Source organism: Eurosta solidaginis, chromosome 3 (genome assembly GCF_040869045.1).
Source record: "Eurosta solidaginis isolate ZX-2024a chromosome 3, ASM4086904v1, whole genome shotgun sequence".
In the NCBI taxonomy this organism is placed as follows: domain Eukaryota; kingdom Metazoa; phylum Arthropoda; class Insecta; order Diptera; family Tephritidae; genus Eurosta; species Eurosta solidaginis.
In genome coordinates, this window is record NC_090321.1 from 106,375,727 (window position 1) to 106,393,662 (window position 17,936).

At 39.1% G+C, this 17,936-nt stretch overlaps 1 protein-coding gene across 1 annotated transcript in view; it reads left to right on the forward strand.

Moving 5' to 3' along the window:
* Positions 1-1,566: 1,566 nt before the first annotated feature.
* emp (epithelial membrane protein) overlaps positions 1,567-17,936 on the forward strand; it is a 631,372-nt gene continuing 615,002 nt past the window's right edge. Inside the window, exon 1 of the mRNA XM_067772914.1 lies at positions 1,567-1,758. Within this exon, the coding sequence (XP_067629015.1) occupies positions 1,735-1,758 (24 nt within the window). The 5' untranslated portion in view covers positions 1,567-1,734. The remainder of the gene's footprint in view (positions 1,759-17,936) is intronic.

Consider the following 17,936-nt stretch of genomic DNA (forward strand, 5'->3'; position numbering starts at 1 on the left):
CAGTATTATGTACGGGGAAAGAACCGTCAGCCACAGCAGCGCCCCTTACTGTGGTAAGGCCATCAATACTTGCCGAGGTGGCCCGATATCGGGAAGGCTCCATTCGAATACAGCCAAATTTATCCCCGGGCTACAAATCGTCCAATAGGCACGGTCCGCGTAACACCCTGGATTAGGGGGTTGTCAGTTCTTGGTCACCGATATCCCACCGCCCTCCTATGATGCGAAACGGCGTAGATTCCAGTCCTAAACGCTCCGCCTCATAGTCGGGCGCTATGGAGATCGGCTAAACCCTCACACCAACGACAAGGTACCTACCCTAGTGAGGGGATATCAGCCATTATACATATGTAATTTTTTGGCGCATTTTCAGCTTTCAGGTCATAGATTTTTTTCATTACAGATGTCCAGTTCTTTTTTATACGTATATGTTTTTTCTTTTACTTTTCTGAGTCCCATATGCTCTGTGGGTGTTCTTACACATATGTAAGTACTCTTTGAACAGCCGTTTCTATATCGGAAAATTGTTTCTTACATCTTCATATAGTTTTAAAGTTATAGCTTTTTTACCATGCTCCACTGCTTCACGGTAGCTATGATTTCTCGTTAACCAATCAGCTAATAATTTCCAAATTTTATCAGATTTTTAGTTATCATAGTAACTAGCATTTCAAACAAAATTAATACTATTTTTAGTCAAAACACTTAACATTCTATCATTGAAAATCCAATTTTTTTGGAAAATTGTCGCCATTGTTGCAAAATATTTTTTGAGGCGAATTCCTTTATTTCGAACGTGTGAGTACAATATACTTACATAACATATATTCTGCCCCACGCTTTTAAGATGAGCCGTTCCTGAAATATCATAGCTACCGCGAGCGTGTGACAGCAAAACACGTCTCCAGGCAAGAGATACAAAGTGCACATTATCGAATTCACAAAAAAAAATATATATACAAACGTTTCAAAATATGTACCTACTTTCGGAAATCATTAAACTATTTTAAAAAATCATAAAAAAAAATATAATTTTTTAGGGTTAAAAGGTATATAACCCCTTAAAATATTATTACACTTTTTTATCGACTCTATTTTTGTCACATTTGACCGCAAACAAACGACCATCAAATTATTCACCAAGGTTGTATGAATGTTAATTCAAGTAGGTATTTTAAAAACTTCCATTATGAATGTAAAAGCAAAACAAAAGATTTCAATAAAGCGACAAACTTGTTATTACAAGTTGTTCTCTCAATTCTTAGAAAGTGAGAAACACAAACAATTCACCTAAACATACTAGTATAAGAGAATGGATATAATGTGTTGACTAAGCTTTGTACAAGATATAAAAAAAACTATTTGGCATTGTATGATATTTATTTGTACATATACATACAATATACATATCTTGATATATTTATACTTAGATGTACATATTTGCATGTGAGTTTGTTTGTCCCAGTCTGTGCGTGCTTATTTAATTGTCTCTTATCCAAAACATGTGAATGGTTGTTGTTAATTTATTGAGCAAAGTACAACCTGCTGAGCTGGTTTTGATTTTCAACACTACAATGTTCAATTCGCAAACGTCGTCTTGTATTTAGTCTTCCAAAGACGTCGGTGGCATCATAAGCCAAGTGGATTAGCTCGCTAAAGTTAAATATCGTCTTTTTACAGTGTAACGCATTATCTAAATTACTTGTTTTTGCGCAAGGGGATTTCTAATTTTGTATGCAGAAAATTGCTAAAGCAGAGGTAGTTTAATGTTCATAATGAACAATACATACATACATATTTAGATAAGTATGATAAGCTGTGTGTAAAAAAACACTTAAAACATTGTAAATTATCACGAAAATGGTTTCATAAATTCAATTACGAAATCTACACCTTATAATTTTCACTTTTAATAATTTCTTTTGACATACTCATGCACGTTGAAAACGTGTGCATTTTATATATACATTCGTATATTTGTGTCTAAGTGTTATAGGTATATAACTGGTTAAAAGTGCTTTGTATTGAAAATTACAGACAGTTGTACATGCATATGCTTGTGTTAATGCCAACTACATGCACAAGTTAACATCAGTGAATGAGTGTTAAATGTTATTAATAAAAAAAAAAACATGTATTCATACATACATATGTACATATAGTGGCGGGCAACACATTTGAAATTTCACATTAGCTTCGGTTTAATTAAAAAAAAAAAAAAAAACTGAATCAAGAAATCGTAACGGCGTTAGCGGTATTTTTTAAAAATAACTATAAACCGTGGTGTGATGGTAGCGTCCTCCGCCAACCACACCGAAGATCCTGGGTTCACGCCCCGGGCAAAGCAACATCAAAATTTTAGAAATAAAGTTTTTCAATTAGAAGAAAATTTTTCTAAGCGGAGCCGCCCCTCGGCAGTGTTTGGCAAGCATTCCGAGTGTATTTCTGTCATGAAAAGCTTTCAGTGAAAACTCATCTGCCTTGCAGATGCCGTTCGGAGTCGGCGTGAAAACAAGTAGGTCCCGTCCGACAATTTGTAGGAAAAATTAAAAAAAAAACACGACGCAAATTGGAAGAGAAGCTCGGTCTAAAATCTCTTCGGAGGTTATCGCGCCTTACATTTCTTTTTTAACTATAAAGGTTGAACTGACCGGTCAGATTAATAAAGACCTTAAATATACTGATTATGTCCATATTCTTGAAAATATAATAGGTAATTCACAAGGTCTCTTCAGTGTCTTATGTACTGTTTTTTAAAATATCTATATTATGAACACATATGTACAACTCAATGTAGGTTATTAAGTCGTATTAAAATGCACCCTTAAGAAGGCTCATCTGTAAACAGCAATAAAAAATCTAAATTTATATTGCCAACTTCACCCAGAGCCACTTTCATTAATCAGCGGCATATATGTAATACTCCTACTTACTGTACTCCTAGGTACACTCACAAACAACAGAGTGCCGATATATTGCTGTTTAAATGTTTTTGTTTTTGTATTCAATAATCGAATGTACCTAATTTTAAATTTTTTTTTGTCACACTTATGCTGCTACAATCACAAACATTTTGTAGGCTGTCTTGTTTTTATTTCGAATTCAAAACTCATTGCGGGCCTTTTGTATTGGCAATATTATCAGCAGCCCCAAAAAATATTATACTCTTTACAAAAAATAGTTTAAATGGAGAGCAGCTATTTCCTCTTGAACTTCAAAGGCAATGGGAATAAAATGCATACGAAACTATTCTTAGATGTTCCATTTAACCAAATAGGTATGTATGTGCCTAATTTTAAAAAAGCCATATGATTTTTTGCTGCAAACGCTGCTAAAATAAAAAATTCCATTTTGTGGTGTTTTCTTATTTTTCAAAAATTGTTGAAAATAATTTATTTTTGATTGTAAATTGATACATTGACAATAAAATATAAAAAACCAAGCAAAACCGACTAGATTTTTCACTCGATTCCAGGCATTAAATAAAGCAATAATGAGACTAGGAAATTTAATTTTTTATGGGTGATTGAGTTCTATAAGAGCTTTAATCATTGTAAAGGTCTACAAGTAGGATATGTAGCAGCACGCAAATACACAGCCACGCTCACCTGGAAAAATGCTTGTTCTTGTTCGTTTTTTTTTTTGTGGATGCTATTTGGCACTGTTGTACTTCTTAGGTCCAAGAAAATTGTAGTAGCTGCTAACGAAAAATGCGTAAAATTTGTATTGTTATATTACAAAGAAATATCCTTATTTACTTTCAAACGAGCACTTAATTACTTCTCTCTTTAAAATCCATATGTTTTGGATAATTTTAATTAACAAATTGTGATACTTTATTACCGGGGACGATTACTAAAACACGACCAAAACCGTAGGGGGAGGTATTAATAGACGCCTCGCTTCCAATAATTCGAATACCTTTTCGCCTTTGGACTATTGATAACAGGACAAAACGCGTCTTTTCATTTCTCTCCAGATTTTTTGACGGTTTATTGCAGTCGACCTCGTTTTCAAACTGTTTTTCGCGGAGAACTTTTGAGCGGGTAGGAAAACTTAGCACCCGTGTTTGTATTCTTAATACTGGAATAACTACGCGTCCACGACAGCAACCCCGGTAATTTTGACACTTCGTTAAGTGTCAAACGCATGTTCCACGCAGGTTCCACTGAGTTCCACAATAGTTTGACACTAACCGAAGTGTCAAACGGCAGTGTGTTAGAAAGAGAAGGGAATTGTTTCCCTTTCATACATATCATACTTGTAAACCTGTACTATGGCTTTAATAGAGAAAACTTGACTAATTATTTCATTAAGCCTATGTATGAAATTTGCAAAAAGTCTCTAAACCTTTAATAAAATAATTACGATTTTTCGTTCTTATTCGCATTTTTTAATTAACATTCTTTGGATTTAAAAAAAGTATATAAATACATTGTCTGACAACTTAACACGCCTGATATATGAACACAGGTTGCTGAACTCTATTATTTTATTTAAACTTTTTATAGGAAACAACAACAAAGCACATATAAGGGGTTTAAAATCATAGCATATACGGCAAATGGGAATTAAAATAATAATTAGGCCTCCTGTTGTTGTTGTTGTTGATGTAGCAGTGTTTCGCCCCATCCAATAGGTGCCACCAATCACAAATCGTCATCAATGTCCTCTAACGGGAGTCCAAGGAAACTTGCTGTTTCAACAGGGGTGGGCCATAATGAGAGGCGTTGGTTCCACAATACAATTGAAGGGATGGTTGCTGTCATGGACACATTGCAAGCAGGACACACATTTTGTATGTCTGGGTTGATTCTGTAGAGGTAAGAGTTTAACCTGTTACATACCCAGTTCGAAGTTGGGCTAGAGTGACGCGCGTTTCCCTACGGAGACTGCGTTCCTCCTCTGCTAGTTCTGGGGTATTTTCGTTTAAGTACTGAATACGCCGAGCAATTCCCGGCAAAGAGGTCCGACGTCTGCCTGTGGATATCACTAAAGACTTCTGGGTTTTCAACAGAAACTGGTTAGTATTTCATTTCTCTCCCTAATGGGGAGTACTCTCGCCTCATTATGTAGATGGTGTTCTGGGAACATAAGAAGACAGCTCGTAGCGGTTCTGAGTGCAGTATTTTGGCAGGCCTGTATTTTCTTGCAGTGAGTAACCTTCAGGCTTGGCGACCATATCGGGGCCGCGTATGTAATTCGTAATGAGCGTTTCGTTATCTTTACCCCAAGTGCTTCCCAAGGCAACCGGTTCTATGTACCAGAGCGACTCGGGATTTTTCCCGGTCAAGGGCTATCATTTAAGTATAACCCCTTTTAGTTTGTTGGTCCCTCCCACAGATTCTCCCAGCAGATTCTTGCAGAGGGACCGCACCATACTCTCCTGCTCCGGGAAGATATCGAACCCAATCCAGTTCCCACACCTGACCCCGGTCCTGAGAAATATTTTGAGGACGGTCACACTCCTGTCAGTGTGTCACGTGCAAGGGATGGTTGCGTCGGCAGATTGTTCTGGGCATGACCCCAAAACCCGACGTACCTTATCTTTTAAAATCTTTTGTGGCTCCTTGCTGTTTACGCCCAAAGCATCCCGTAATCTGCGCCTTAGCGCTCCCCCCCCCCCCCCCCGCTAACTTCCAGCAGCCCTGCTGGTCAGCAAGCCACAACAAGTACCCGCCGCTGCTCGCGCACCATGGCGCCACCCTCTCATCCGGCCGTTCCTACACATAACTAGAATCTCCGTAGTAGAGTCGGTAGCAATGCTGGGCATCAGCCCCACCCCTGTCTTCTGCTCCCCCCCCCCCCTTTCTGGCACTATCAATCGTGTAGGTCAGGGAAACAGACTCTTAGTCCCTACCGCCTTTTCCACCGTTTGTGAGCACAGAACATATATGTTTGCGGCATCTGCCCAATGAAGCTCCTGTCTTGGACGGTGCCACTTTCCTAGATGTTCTGGTCTCAGCGACGGCAACTCCCCGATGGGTTTCATCGCGCCAAGCTGCCAGGTCGGAAACTCAACTACACCTACTACTACTGCTTACCCAGAGAGGGCCTGTCCTAGGGCCACAACAGCAACTGCGTCCTGGCCTCCCTCAACTCAGGCGTAGTCACCCGTCAGTTACCCCTGAGTGGCGACGTCTCCCCCGTTGCACTTCAGAATTCTGCAGTTTAACTGTAATGGATTAGCTGGGAAGATCGCGGAGATAGTTGATTTGATGAAGCGGCATAGCATCCGCAATACTGCGATTCAAGAGACCAGACTCACAGTAAGATCTGCCCTGCAGACCTGCCCACGGTATAACGTCCACAGAAAAGATCGTGAGAGCGGAAATGGAGGTGGTCTCGCGTTTATCATCCACCACTCAGTGCAATATAATCTATTCGATCCCGACATCGGCCGCATGGGCGGTGTCCTAGAACGTCATTGCATATCTGTCTCCTTTCGCTTGATCTATCCGCGGACTTCATCATTACCAAAAACTGCACTTTCATCAACTTTAAGAAAGGAAAGTGGGATGACTACTAATCCTTTACAGACCATCGCTTTGTTGCCCTCTCTATCCCGACGGATGCCCGCCAATAGGAACGTGCTTTCCGCAAAGTCTTTGAATCCGCCTCGGCTCTTTTTATTCCCGCCGGAGGAATTCCAGGAATCCGGCCTCATTTTCCGGCGGAGGCCACAAATTTAGCCAGAGAACGTGACCTTATAAGACAGCACGACGCCGGCGACCCCCAAATAAGGGATATAAACCAACGCATCAGATTGCTCGTGGATGAGCACAAGCTTGCGAAATGGCATTTAAAGAATTGTAACCTCTCTGCTAGTGTGGGTAAGCTTTGGTCCACCGTAAAGTCCCTATCGAATCCGTCTTAGCAAAATCTCCATCGCCTTTGGCGATAAAGTGCTGTCGGATGCGAAAAAATGCGCGAGCGCTTTTTGCCGACAATATGTAATGCATTCTACGGTTGACAAAGTTAGACGCCGGGCCAAAAGAAGCGCACACAAGCATAAATACAGAGGTTTAGGATGCCATCGTTCATACTAAACCATATAAAGCAGTGGGCCCAGACGGCATACCCATACCGATGCTTAAAAACCTAGGCAAAGAAGTATTTAATAATCTAGCGCATGTCTTCAACTTGGCCCTTTCCACATTCGTCAATCCCGAAAAATTGAAATTGGCCAAGGTGGTTCCGCTACTAAAGCCTAGGAAACCAGCACACGTAGGAGAATCGTTTGATATCTCTTCTATCGCCAGTAGCCAAGACAACTGAAGCCATTCTGTTTCCCTACTTTAATGCAAATTTGCAACTAGCCAATCATCAGCATAGCTCCCGAAAACTACATTGCACTACCACCGCGCTAAATGCCCTTAGCACTCAGATAAATTTCGGGTTAAAGCAAAACCCCACCATACGACAGCACTCGTTGCGTTAGACCCATCAAAAGCTTTTGATACGGTCAACCATGGCACGTTACTGCAAGACTTGGAAGGGTCTACCCTTACCACAAGTCTTAAAAGGTGTACCGCAAATTATCTGTGTGGCCGGCAAGCATCGGTGCAATTCATGAACGCAACATCCAAACCAACAAGAATTAAACAAGGGGTGCCACAGGGTGGTGTCCTATCCCCACTTCTGTTTAACTTCTACATATCGAAGCTACCTTCACCACCAGAAGGAGTCACTATCGTTTCCTACGCCGATGACTGCACAATAATGGCCACAGGCCTAGGCCCACAGATCGATGAGCTTTTTACAAAATAAACAACTATCTCCCTGATTTCTCCAGTTTCTTCTCCTCTCGAAACCTGACATTGTCACCGACCAAATCATCGGTGACCTTATTTATAACATGGACGCACCAAATGTCGACCATGTTGAACATCCACGTCGATGGCACCATGCTACCGACTGTCTTGCACCCTAAAATGTTGAGTGTGACGTTCGATCAGTATCTATGTACATTAGGGTGGAGTGAATTTATTTTTTTTCGAAATCGCTTTTGGCTGACCTCCAGAAAGTTGCCTTTCTAGACCAGAAATAAGGCAGAAAATTTTTATTTCACTCATCGTATGTTTAGAGGTGCCTCAACGCAACTAAACTTTTTTGTTTTTTTTTTTTTTTTTGTCATTGATTTACTTTCGCTTGTTGTTATTGTGCTCATTGATTTCAAAGCCTACTGATTTTCATGGCCTAGTATGTGCCAGTAAAACTTTTACTTATACACTTGATTAGAAACATACTATTATCAACAAAAAAAAAACTGTAAAACACTATTTAGAATTTGTCGTTTTTAGTTATAATATGTAATTTTACTAAAGTTATGTATATTAAAAAAGAAATAAAATAAATATGTAAATAATGAGCTTTGTAAAATCGCGATTATTTTGCTCAACTTCTTGGGACTGGGGGCACCTCAAAACGCCATTCTTCAAAAATAATATTTGGTGGTTTTGGTTAATTCTTATAAAGACAACTTTTCATTGCTAAGCCATTACAAAAAAAAAAAAAAAATCCATAGGGTATCACTCCACCCTAATGTACATATTGGAGAGCATGCAGCCGTAATAAAGCGGCACGACATGTAGCGACAGCGGCTGGAAACACTTTTGCCTATCTGATCAACATTGTCGCTCCTTGCCGCTTCGGGTAGTGCTACTCTATCTCCGTACAGATTTAGGCAAAGTACCTGAGAATTTCCCCATAAGAATCCATGCAAAGAACATTTGGCGAGTAGTGTGGTGACGCTAAGTGTGCCCTTATCTTCATGGTTGAAACATGTCTTTCCGTTCAGTTACAGTGTTTTTCCGTCATCGTATGTACGCGGCTAAAATTTGAGCATTTGAGGGGCATATTATGTATAACGCAACGAGTCGTATATTCTCGGGTGAACCAGAAGAATTCGTATGAAATATGGGCATTACTTCACCTCTGTGAGTGAAAGTTAGCCTAATTGCCTTTGTGAAATTTTTAGTATGATATAGTGGTGAATGCGGCGTCATACACAATCTGGCCCTTAAACTGAAATTCTTTCATACTACGAGTCACTCCGGGCCAACTTCGTTCTGGATACTGTAACAGGTTAAACTCCTACTTGTCCAGAATCAAATCCGACATACGTTATGGATGTCCTACATGTGATTTGTGAGTGGCCGCACCCAATGAATCTGGCGAAGAACCGTTAACACAACACCAACTACATATGTATATGTATGACCAAACCAGATTTGGTTTAAAACTTAGATTACACCGGTCTTCGTGAATATGAGTGCCTAGGACTGGGTTTCAATTTAGAGAAGTCTGCAGTTCAAAAAAAAAAAAAAAGTTCACTTTGAGTAGATTATATGTACATTATTTTTAAATGAAACTTTTGTTTTCAAGATTTTTACCACTAAGGCCCAGTTTTTCAGTAGTTGGTTAAGCTAAGCTTAAACTAAGTTTGCTTAAACTCTAGTCAAATTTAAACGCCAGTTAAATTACTGAGCAGTTTTTCAGTCACAGTTTAAGACCGCCTTTGGGGCAAGCTTTTTTGTGCGGCAACATTTTTGTTATCTAAATAATTTGTAGATACAGCAACAGTGGATTTTGTTTACCCAACAAACATGGAAAAAATTTCTCCAGCGAAATATATCCGCAGGTGATATCCAACATCACTATTTAATTATTCTTAAACCAGATTGATATCCAGCAACATTCTCCAATAGTTACCCAACCTTTGAGAAATTTTGTAAAATGTCCAGTTCTGGGGTCTCCATTCAACACATTTCTCCAGTTGATAACCTACACCATTATCCAAATATCCAGTTGAGGTGGAGTTGAAAACAAAATCTCCAAGGAGGTACCACCAAAACCAACAGCTGTTTATTGTGAGAAATAAACACTTGGTTGATAGCAGAATGAATCGTAAATAATCAAAAATAAATTATATATATTTTATTTTATTTTCGTGAAAATACTGTGGTATGGAATCATACATTCGAGCCCAGTTAGAGAACCACAAGTTGGGAATTAAATTTTTTCATTTAGTTACTAGCATTTTTTGTTTTATAAAAAATTCCCTCTTTTGCTGAGTACGCTATGATTCTCGAGTTGAGCCACTGTTTCGAAACAACTCTTGAGATTTTAGAAGTATTTATAGTTATCAACAGGAGCTATTTCGAACGAACGCAAATAACTGATAGGTTAACTAGAGTTTATATAACCCTGCCAGATCGGCCGCTTAAGCTCAGCTTAAAGTTCAGTCAAAGTAGACTGAAAAACTGCAAAATAAGGTTAAGCATAGTGTAACATCAAATTTTTTAGAAATATGGTTTTTCAATTAGAAGAAAATTTTTCTAAGCGGGGTCGCCCCTCGGCAGTGTTTGGCAAGCGCTCAGGGTGTATTTCTGCAATGAAAAGCTCTCAGTGAAAACTCATCTGCTTTGCAGATGCCGTTCGGAGTCGGCATAAAATCATGTAGGTCTCACCCGGCCAATTTGTAGGGAAAATCAAGAGGAGCACGACGCAAATTGGAAGAGAAGCTCGGCCTTAGATCTCTTCGGAGGTTATCGCGCCTTATATTTATTTTTATTTTTATAGTGTAACTGACAAACTGACTTGAAGTTGTACTGAAAAACCTGGCCTAAGTTCGAGCTTTTAGAAGTTTACACATGTTTCTATTTTTAGATTTTTTGAAAGTTTTTGTTTTTGTTTCGAAACCAGAAGTGTCTACATTTTCTATTCTTAGATTTTAAGCTCGGGCAAGATACCCAATTCGACAAGCACTATCTCATGGCCCGATTACCGTGCCCATTATCAAGCATCTTCGGTAGATATTTGTTTACAATGTGGGAGCTGTTGAGAAAAAGATTGTTAAAATCAAATCAAATAAGGTCTACAGTGTGTGGCATGCTGAGAATAAATGTACTTTAAAGTCTGCCATGTGTGGCAGGACGCCTTGCTGTCATGGGGAGCGTGTGATTTACCTCAAGGGCTTTAGTTTGCTGCGTGTGGCAGGGCGCCACCTCCAATGACATGATAATGTTAAAAGGGCATATAATGGGCATATACGGGGGCTGCACCTACTACAAGGGGTATGAGAATTCTCATGCTTAGTGGCAGACCTACAGAACTGCAGGGGATTTAGACTTGTGGATCAGTTACGTGATATATTTTTAAGCCAAATAAAACTGAAAAACCAAGTAAATTGAGATGAATGGTTTCATATATAAGCTCAAACTTTTAATCGTGTATGTATGTATATGGGGTATTCCATCCCATTTCGACCAATTTGAACCCGACCCCTTTAGAATTGGCTGAAAGTTTTTCTTCTTTTTCTAGCTTACGAAAGACGTTTTTCAGAAGTTTTTCAAATTTTTTCATCCAACTCAAAAAAAGTTATGAATTTAAAAAAAACACCGTTTTTGTTTTCAAAATGCTATAACTTTTCAAAAATTGACCGTTTGGGATCTTTTTTTTTAATTTGTTTTGAAATTTACCTTTCGGAAAAAATTCAAAAACATTTTGAAAGTTTTTTTTTGTAATTTTTCCAACATTTTTACTCTGGACTCGCTATCTGGTACGAAATGGTTTTCCACACTGGACTTGAAAATCGGCTACTGGCAAGTGGAGGAGAAGGAGGAAGGCAAATAGAAAACAGCCTTCAGTGTCGGTGATGGTCTTTGACAATTTACAGTGATGCCTTTTGGACTTTGTAATGCGCCAGCTACTTTTGAGAGACTCATGGACCAGGTACTGAAAGGACTACATTGGAAGTCATGTTTGGTGTACCTGGACGACATCATCGTATTGGGCAAGAACTTTGATGAACATTTTAAAAACTTGGAGGTAGTTTTCCAGAGAATAGCTGCCGCTGGTCTGAAACTAAGTCCCCAAAAGTCGCTGTTTAAAAAGGAAGTAAATTATTTGGGTCACAAGGTAACGACGGAGGGCATCTGCACTGCGAATGAAAAGATAGAAGCTGTAAAGAATTGGCCAAGACCACAGAACTTGCATGAATTAAGAAGTTTCCTTGGGCTGTGCACATAATACCGCCGGTTTGTACCAAACTTTGCCAGCGTAGCACATAGCTCCCACGAGCTTACAAGAAAAAATAAAGCTTTTGAATAGAAGAAGGAGCAAGAAGTGGCATTCCAAAAATTGAATGAGCGTTTGTGCACTGCCCCAATGTTGGCATATCTGATTCCAGGAGCAACGTTTATTCTAGATACAGATGCGAGCGAATATGCTATAGGAGGCGTTTTATCACAACTGGTCGATGGACAGGAGAAGGTAGTTGCCTATTACAGCCGATCAATTGGAAAACCAGAAAGGAACTCTTGCGTTACACGGAGAGAGCTGTTGGCATTGGTAGAATGCATTAAACATTTTCACAAGTACCCCTACGGGCAGCGATTCCGCGTCTGGACAGATCATGCAGCGTTAAAATGGCTCTTGCAGTTCCGTAATCCAGAAGGACAACTGGCACGGTGGATCGAGCGACTACAAAGCTATGACTTTTCCATTGAGCATCGAAAAGGTAGTACCCATAGAAATGCTGATGCAATGTCACGAAGACCGTGTAGTTTGGAATGCAAGCACTGTTCAAAGGCCGAGGCTATTATATTATAGATGTTCGGCAAATATCTAGAACGTGTTCGGATGAATGGGATATAGAACAACAAAGGAAGTGTCACCTAGAAGATACAGATCTATCACATGTTATGCAAGGGCTCGAACGAAACGGAAGACCAAATAGAGAGGAGAGAGTCCCATTGCAAGGTCATATCCGGTTGCCTTCATCGAGTATGGTAGTGGGAGGATGGTCAAAATAAAAGGAAACTGATAGTTTTTTCAAGGAAAAGTATTTCCGACATTCTCAGTGAGCTTCATAACGGTTCAAGTGGAGGTCATCTTGGGTTGGTTGCCGTCAGTCGGTCACTGAGTGGATTGCCCAGTGCGAGGTTTGCAGCAGAGCGAAAGGGCCCAAAACGCGGAGTCATGGCCAGATGAAGCAGTATATTTCAGGTGCACCATTTGAAAGGATCGCTATAGATGTCGCAGGTCCATTTCCTACCAGCAACCGCGGAAACAAATACGTACTGGTTGTTATGGATTATTTCAGTAAATGGCCAGAGGTATACCCATTCCCAAATCAAGAAGCGGAAACAGTAGCAGAAGTGGTTACAAACGATTGGGTTGCAAGGTATGGTGTACCAATGGAGTTACATTCTGACCAAGGCAGGGATTTCGAATCAGCGATGTTTCAAGAAATGTGTAAGAAATTGGGCATTCGAAAAACACGGACGACTGCATTGCATCCTCAGTCCGATGGTATGGTGGAGCGTTTCAATAGAACCTTGGAGAAACACTTAAGTAAAGTAGTCGACAAGTACCATAAAGTGTGGGATACACACATTCTTTTTGATGGCTTACCGATCGGCAGTGCAAGAGACAACGGGCCAAATTCCCGCAAAGTTAATTTTTGGCTATGACCTTCGACGGCCAGCTGATTTGAAGTTTGGGATAGATGCCGATGCGGAGAGACATGCCAAGAAATCCACTGTTGTCTTGGAAGAAGAGATGAGAGAAATACACGATCTTGTAAGGCAACGAACAAAGATTATGAGTGACAAGATGAAAGCCAGATATGATAAAGAAATGAATGCGGAAGGTTTCCGGGAAGGAGATTTGGTGCTGCTATACAACCCACAACGAAAAAAGGGTTTGTCACCGAAATTACAGTGTAATTGGGAAGGCCCATACAAAGTTGTGAAACGGATTAATGATGTAGTTTACCGCATACAAACAATTGGCAAACCACGAACCAAAATGAAAGTGGTTCATTTGCAAAGGTTGGCAGCGTGTAGACCTGAAAATTTGTCTGATCGTGACGATCAGACTTAGGTGGAGAGCAGTGTGACGAATATTACCCTCTCAAAGGTTATTAAATAAAGGCACAACAACAGAAACATTAAGCAAGTTACAAGTTACACATTATCATAAAAGCAGGGAAAGCTAAGTAATCTGTAATCAGTTTGATTTAAGCACGCTATCAGTTGCGAAATGAAGTTTAATTGTGAAGTACTTTCAAAGTAGTCTAATAAAGACCATTTTGCATTATAGAATATTGGAGTTATTTATTCGACAATTTAGCGATACGAATGTCAGTAGAAGGTTGCAAATAAGCAGAAATACCTAAATTCGTTACAATATGTAATTTTTGTTTATAAAAATTGTTGGCTGTTATGGGTTCTGTTTCTAATGCGAATATATCTATGTATACTTAGCATAGTGAATTAAGTTGTTCACTAGCGAATTGGGGGAAGTTTTTCTTTGTTATTAGTTTAATTTATTTACTGCTTTTAATTAGTACGTAATCATTAAGACTTTCTATTTTCACATCATGGTTCTGAATAACTGCGATTTTGTCAGTAGTGTTTAAGATCGTAAAGAAAGTTTGACATTTGTTTGCTATTTTGTTGGCAATGAAGATTCCTTCTTTTAATTGTTGATGGGGAATAAAAAATCAAAGTTGTCGGATTTTATATTAATTTGTCGAATTACTTCTGACCTAGGGTTTATTGAGATTGTATAGATAGGGGGTGTCTAGCCCTAGGATTCCATCGCATGGGATTGGAAAATTGTCATCTACTATGTGAAATTTGTGTGCTATTAAAAGATCATCTCCTGTTAAGTATGCGTTTTTGATGTTGTGAGAGGCGGACGTGTTTCAATTGTACTCCCGTGGTATTTGTCTTGAGTGGGCATATTTGTTTATAAAGTGCTTGTGAGTGGTGTTTGTTTGGAGCTTCCGTCTACCAGCTTATCGCCAGTTTGCAATTGTTACCTATCAGTATTACACCTACAATAATTTTCTATGGATTCTGCTGGTAAGCGAAAACTTCAATCAACAAACAAACATTCGCCAGCATCAAAAACTTTGCGGCTTGAGAATAACGGATCCCTCTCGGAGTCAATACTCGCTGCTTTGTAATCTACTTGTGATAAAGTTCTGTCGATGGAAGGGGGACTTCGTGAGAGAATCAGCGGCGTATACTATCTACTATCTGAAGAGATTGCTTCGCTTGAGCGGAAACTTGCGGCTAAGCTGCAGGAGAACATCGAAGCTTTTGCACAACGTATTGAGAAAGTTGAACGCAAGCTTGAATAGGAATCTGTAACTACACGCGGTTTGGCTTTAGAATTGGAAGCTGTTAGAGATGAGTTAGCGAAACTAAAAAGTGAGAGAGGAGTAAATGCTAAATCCGTTGACGCTGTCATATTCGGCCTTCCATTAGTAAGCGAAAAAAATCTCTCTGGAATTTTTGAGAAGGTGTGCAAATCTGTCGAGTTAAACCCACCCCCTCTTCGTGATATCTTTCGCACCAAATACTCAGCTGAGCGCCCAAACAGTGCTGTTATAGTCAAATTCTTCTCATCTTGTGATCGTACTCGCACACTCTCCGCCTTTTCTAAGTATCGAAAAACACACAACTATACTGTTTCTCTAAGACTCGCTGGTTTTGAAAGTGATTCCAACTTTAACATCTTTGAGTGCCTCTCCGCTGCCAATAGAAATATTCTGCAAACTGCTCTTAAATTAAAGAAGTCAAATAAATTGAGCAGTGTTTTCTCAAGGCGAGGAGAAATTTTCGTTCGCGTCACCAGAAGCAGTGAACCTGTCAAAGTAACAAGCAATGATAACGTACTCAGTATTGTTGGCGCTTCTAATATTTTATATTTCGTTTATGCTCTTTTCTTTCGTTTTATTTTAAGCATATGCCCTTGCTGTTAAACACATTACATACCTTATTTTTACGTGCATTTACTTACATTGTGACTGCTGCTTCTATTTTATTTTGTTTTGTTTTTTACCAAACCATCTTATTTACATATATAGACATACACATACAAATATTTTCTTTTGTCTGAATCCCACTTTCTGTACTAGAAATTTATACTCACCTCACTTGTGCTGCTTTTCAACCTTACGTACATTTATACATACATAACACGATTGGTTTTCTGCTGTTGCATTTTTTACACTCAGTTGAGCAGAGCTCACAGAGTATATTAACTTTGATTGGATAACGGTTGGTTGTACAGGTATAAAGGAATCGAGATAGATATAGACTTCCATATATCAAAATCATAAGTAACGAAAAAAAATTTTATTGAGCCATGTCCGTCCGCCCGTCTGTCCGTTAACACGATAACTTGAGTGAATTTTGAGGTATCTTGATGAAATTTGGTGTGTAGGTTCCTGGGTACTTATCTCAGATCGCTATACCACGCCCACTTTGTCGATATCGAAAATTTCGAAAAACCGAAAAAGTGCGATAATGCATTACCAAAGACGGATAAAGCGATGAAACTTGGTAGGTGAATTGAACTTATGACGCAGAATAGAAAATTAGTAAAATTTTTGACAATTGGCGTGGCACCGCCCACTTTTAAAAGAAGGTAATTTAAAAGTTTTGCAAGCTGTAATTTGGCAGTCGTTAAAGATATCATGATGAAATTTTGCAGAACCGTTACTCCTATTACTGTATGTGTTCTTAATAAAAATTAGCACAATCGGAGAACGACCAGGCCACTTAAAAAAATTTTTTTTTTAAGTCAAATTTAAAAAAAATTTAATATTTTTACAGTATATCAGTAAATTATGTCAACATTCGACTCCAGTAATGATATGGTGCAATAAAGTACACAAATAAAAGAAAATTTCAAAATGGGCGTGGCTGCGCCCTTTTCCATTTAATTTGTCTAGGATACTTTTTATGCCATAAGTCACCCAAAAATTTACCAATCCTTGTGAAATTTGGTAGGGGCTTAGATTCTAGGACGATAACTGTTTTCTGTGAAAAAGGGCGAAATCGGTTGACGCCACGCACAGTTTTTATACACAGTCGACCGTCTGTCCTTCCGCTCGGCCGTTAACACGATAACTTGAGCAAAAATCGATATATCTTTACTAAACTCAGTTCACGTACTTATCAGAACTGACTTTGTATTGGTGTAAAAAATGGCAATCCGACTATGACCACGCATACTTTCTCGATATCGAAAGTTACGAAAAATTAAAAAAATGCCATAATTCTATACCAAATACGAAAATAGGGATGAAACATGATAATTGGATTGGTTTATTGACGCAAAATATAACTTTAGAAAAAGCTTTGCAAAGTGGGTGTGACACCTACCATATTAAGTAGAAGAAAATGAAAAAGTTCTGCAGGGCGAAATCAAAAGCCCTTGGAATCTTGGCAGGAATACTGTTCGTGGTATTACATATATAAATAAATTTGCGGTACCCGACAGATGATGTTCTGGGTCACCCTGGTCCACATTTTGGTCAATATCTCGAAAACGCCTTCACATATACAACTACCACCACTCCCTTTTAAAATACTCATTAACACCTTTCATTTGATACCCTATCTTACAAACAAATTCTAGATTCACCCCTGGCCCACCTTTATGGCGATATCTCGAAAAAGCGTCCACCTATAGAACTAAGCCCACGCCCTTTTAAAATACTCATTAAAACCCTTCATTTGATACCCATATCGTACAAATAAATTCTAGAGTCAGCCCTGGTCCACCTTTATGGCGATATCCCTAAATGGCGTCCACCCATAGAACTATGGCCTACTCCCTCTTAAAATACTCTTTAATACTTTCCATTTGATACACATGTCATACAAACACATTCCAGGGTTACCCTAGTCTCATTTTCCTACATGGTGATTTTCCCTTATTTTGTCTCCATAGCTCTCAGCTGAGTGCGTAATGTTCGGTTACACCCTTCCTTACTTGTTTATTTATGTTTTTTTCTGCGCGTCAATTATTCAAATGACAGCTGACCAGTGTGTTATGTTGTATGTGCTATGTAAACAGGCAAATGGCTTCAGAGCTGTACACTTTAATGCTCGTCGTCTGAACACGGA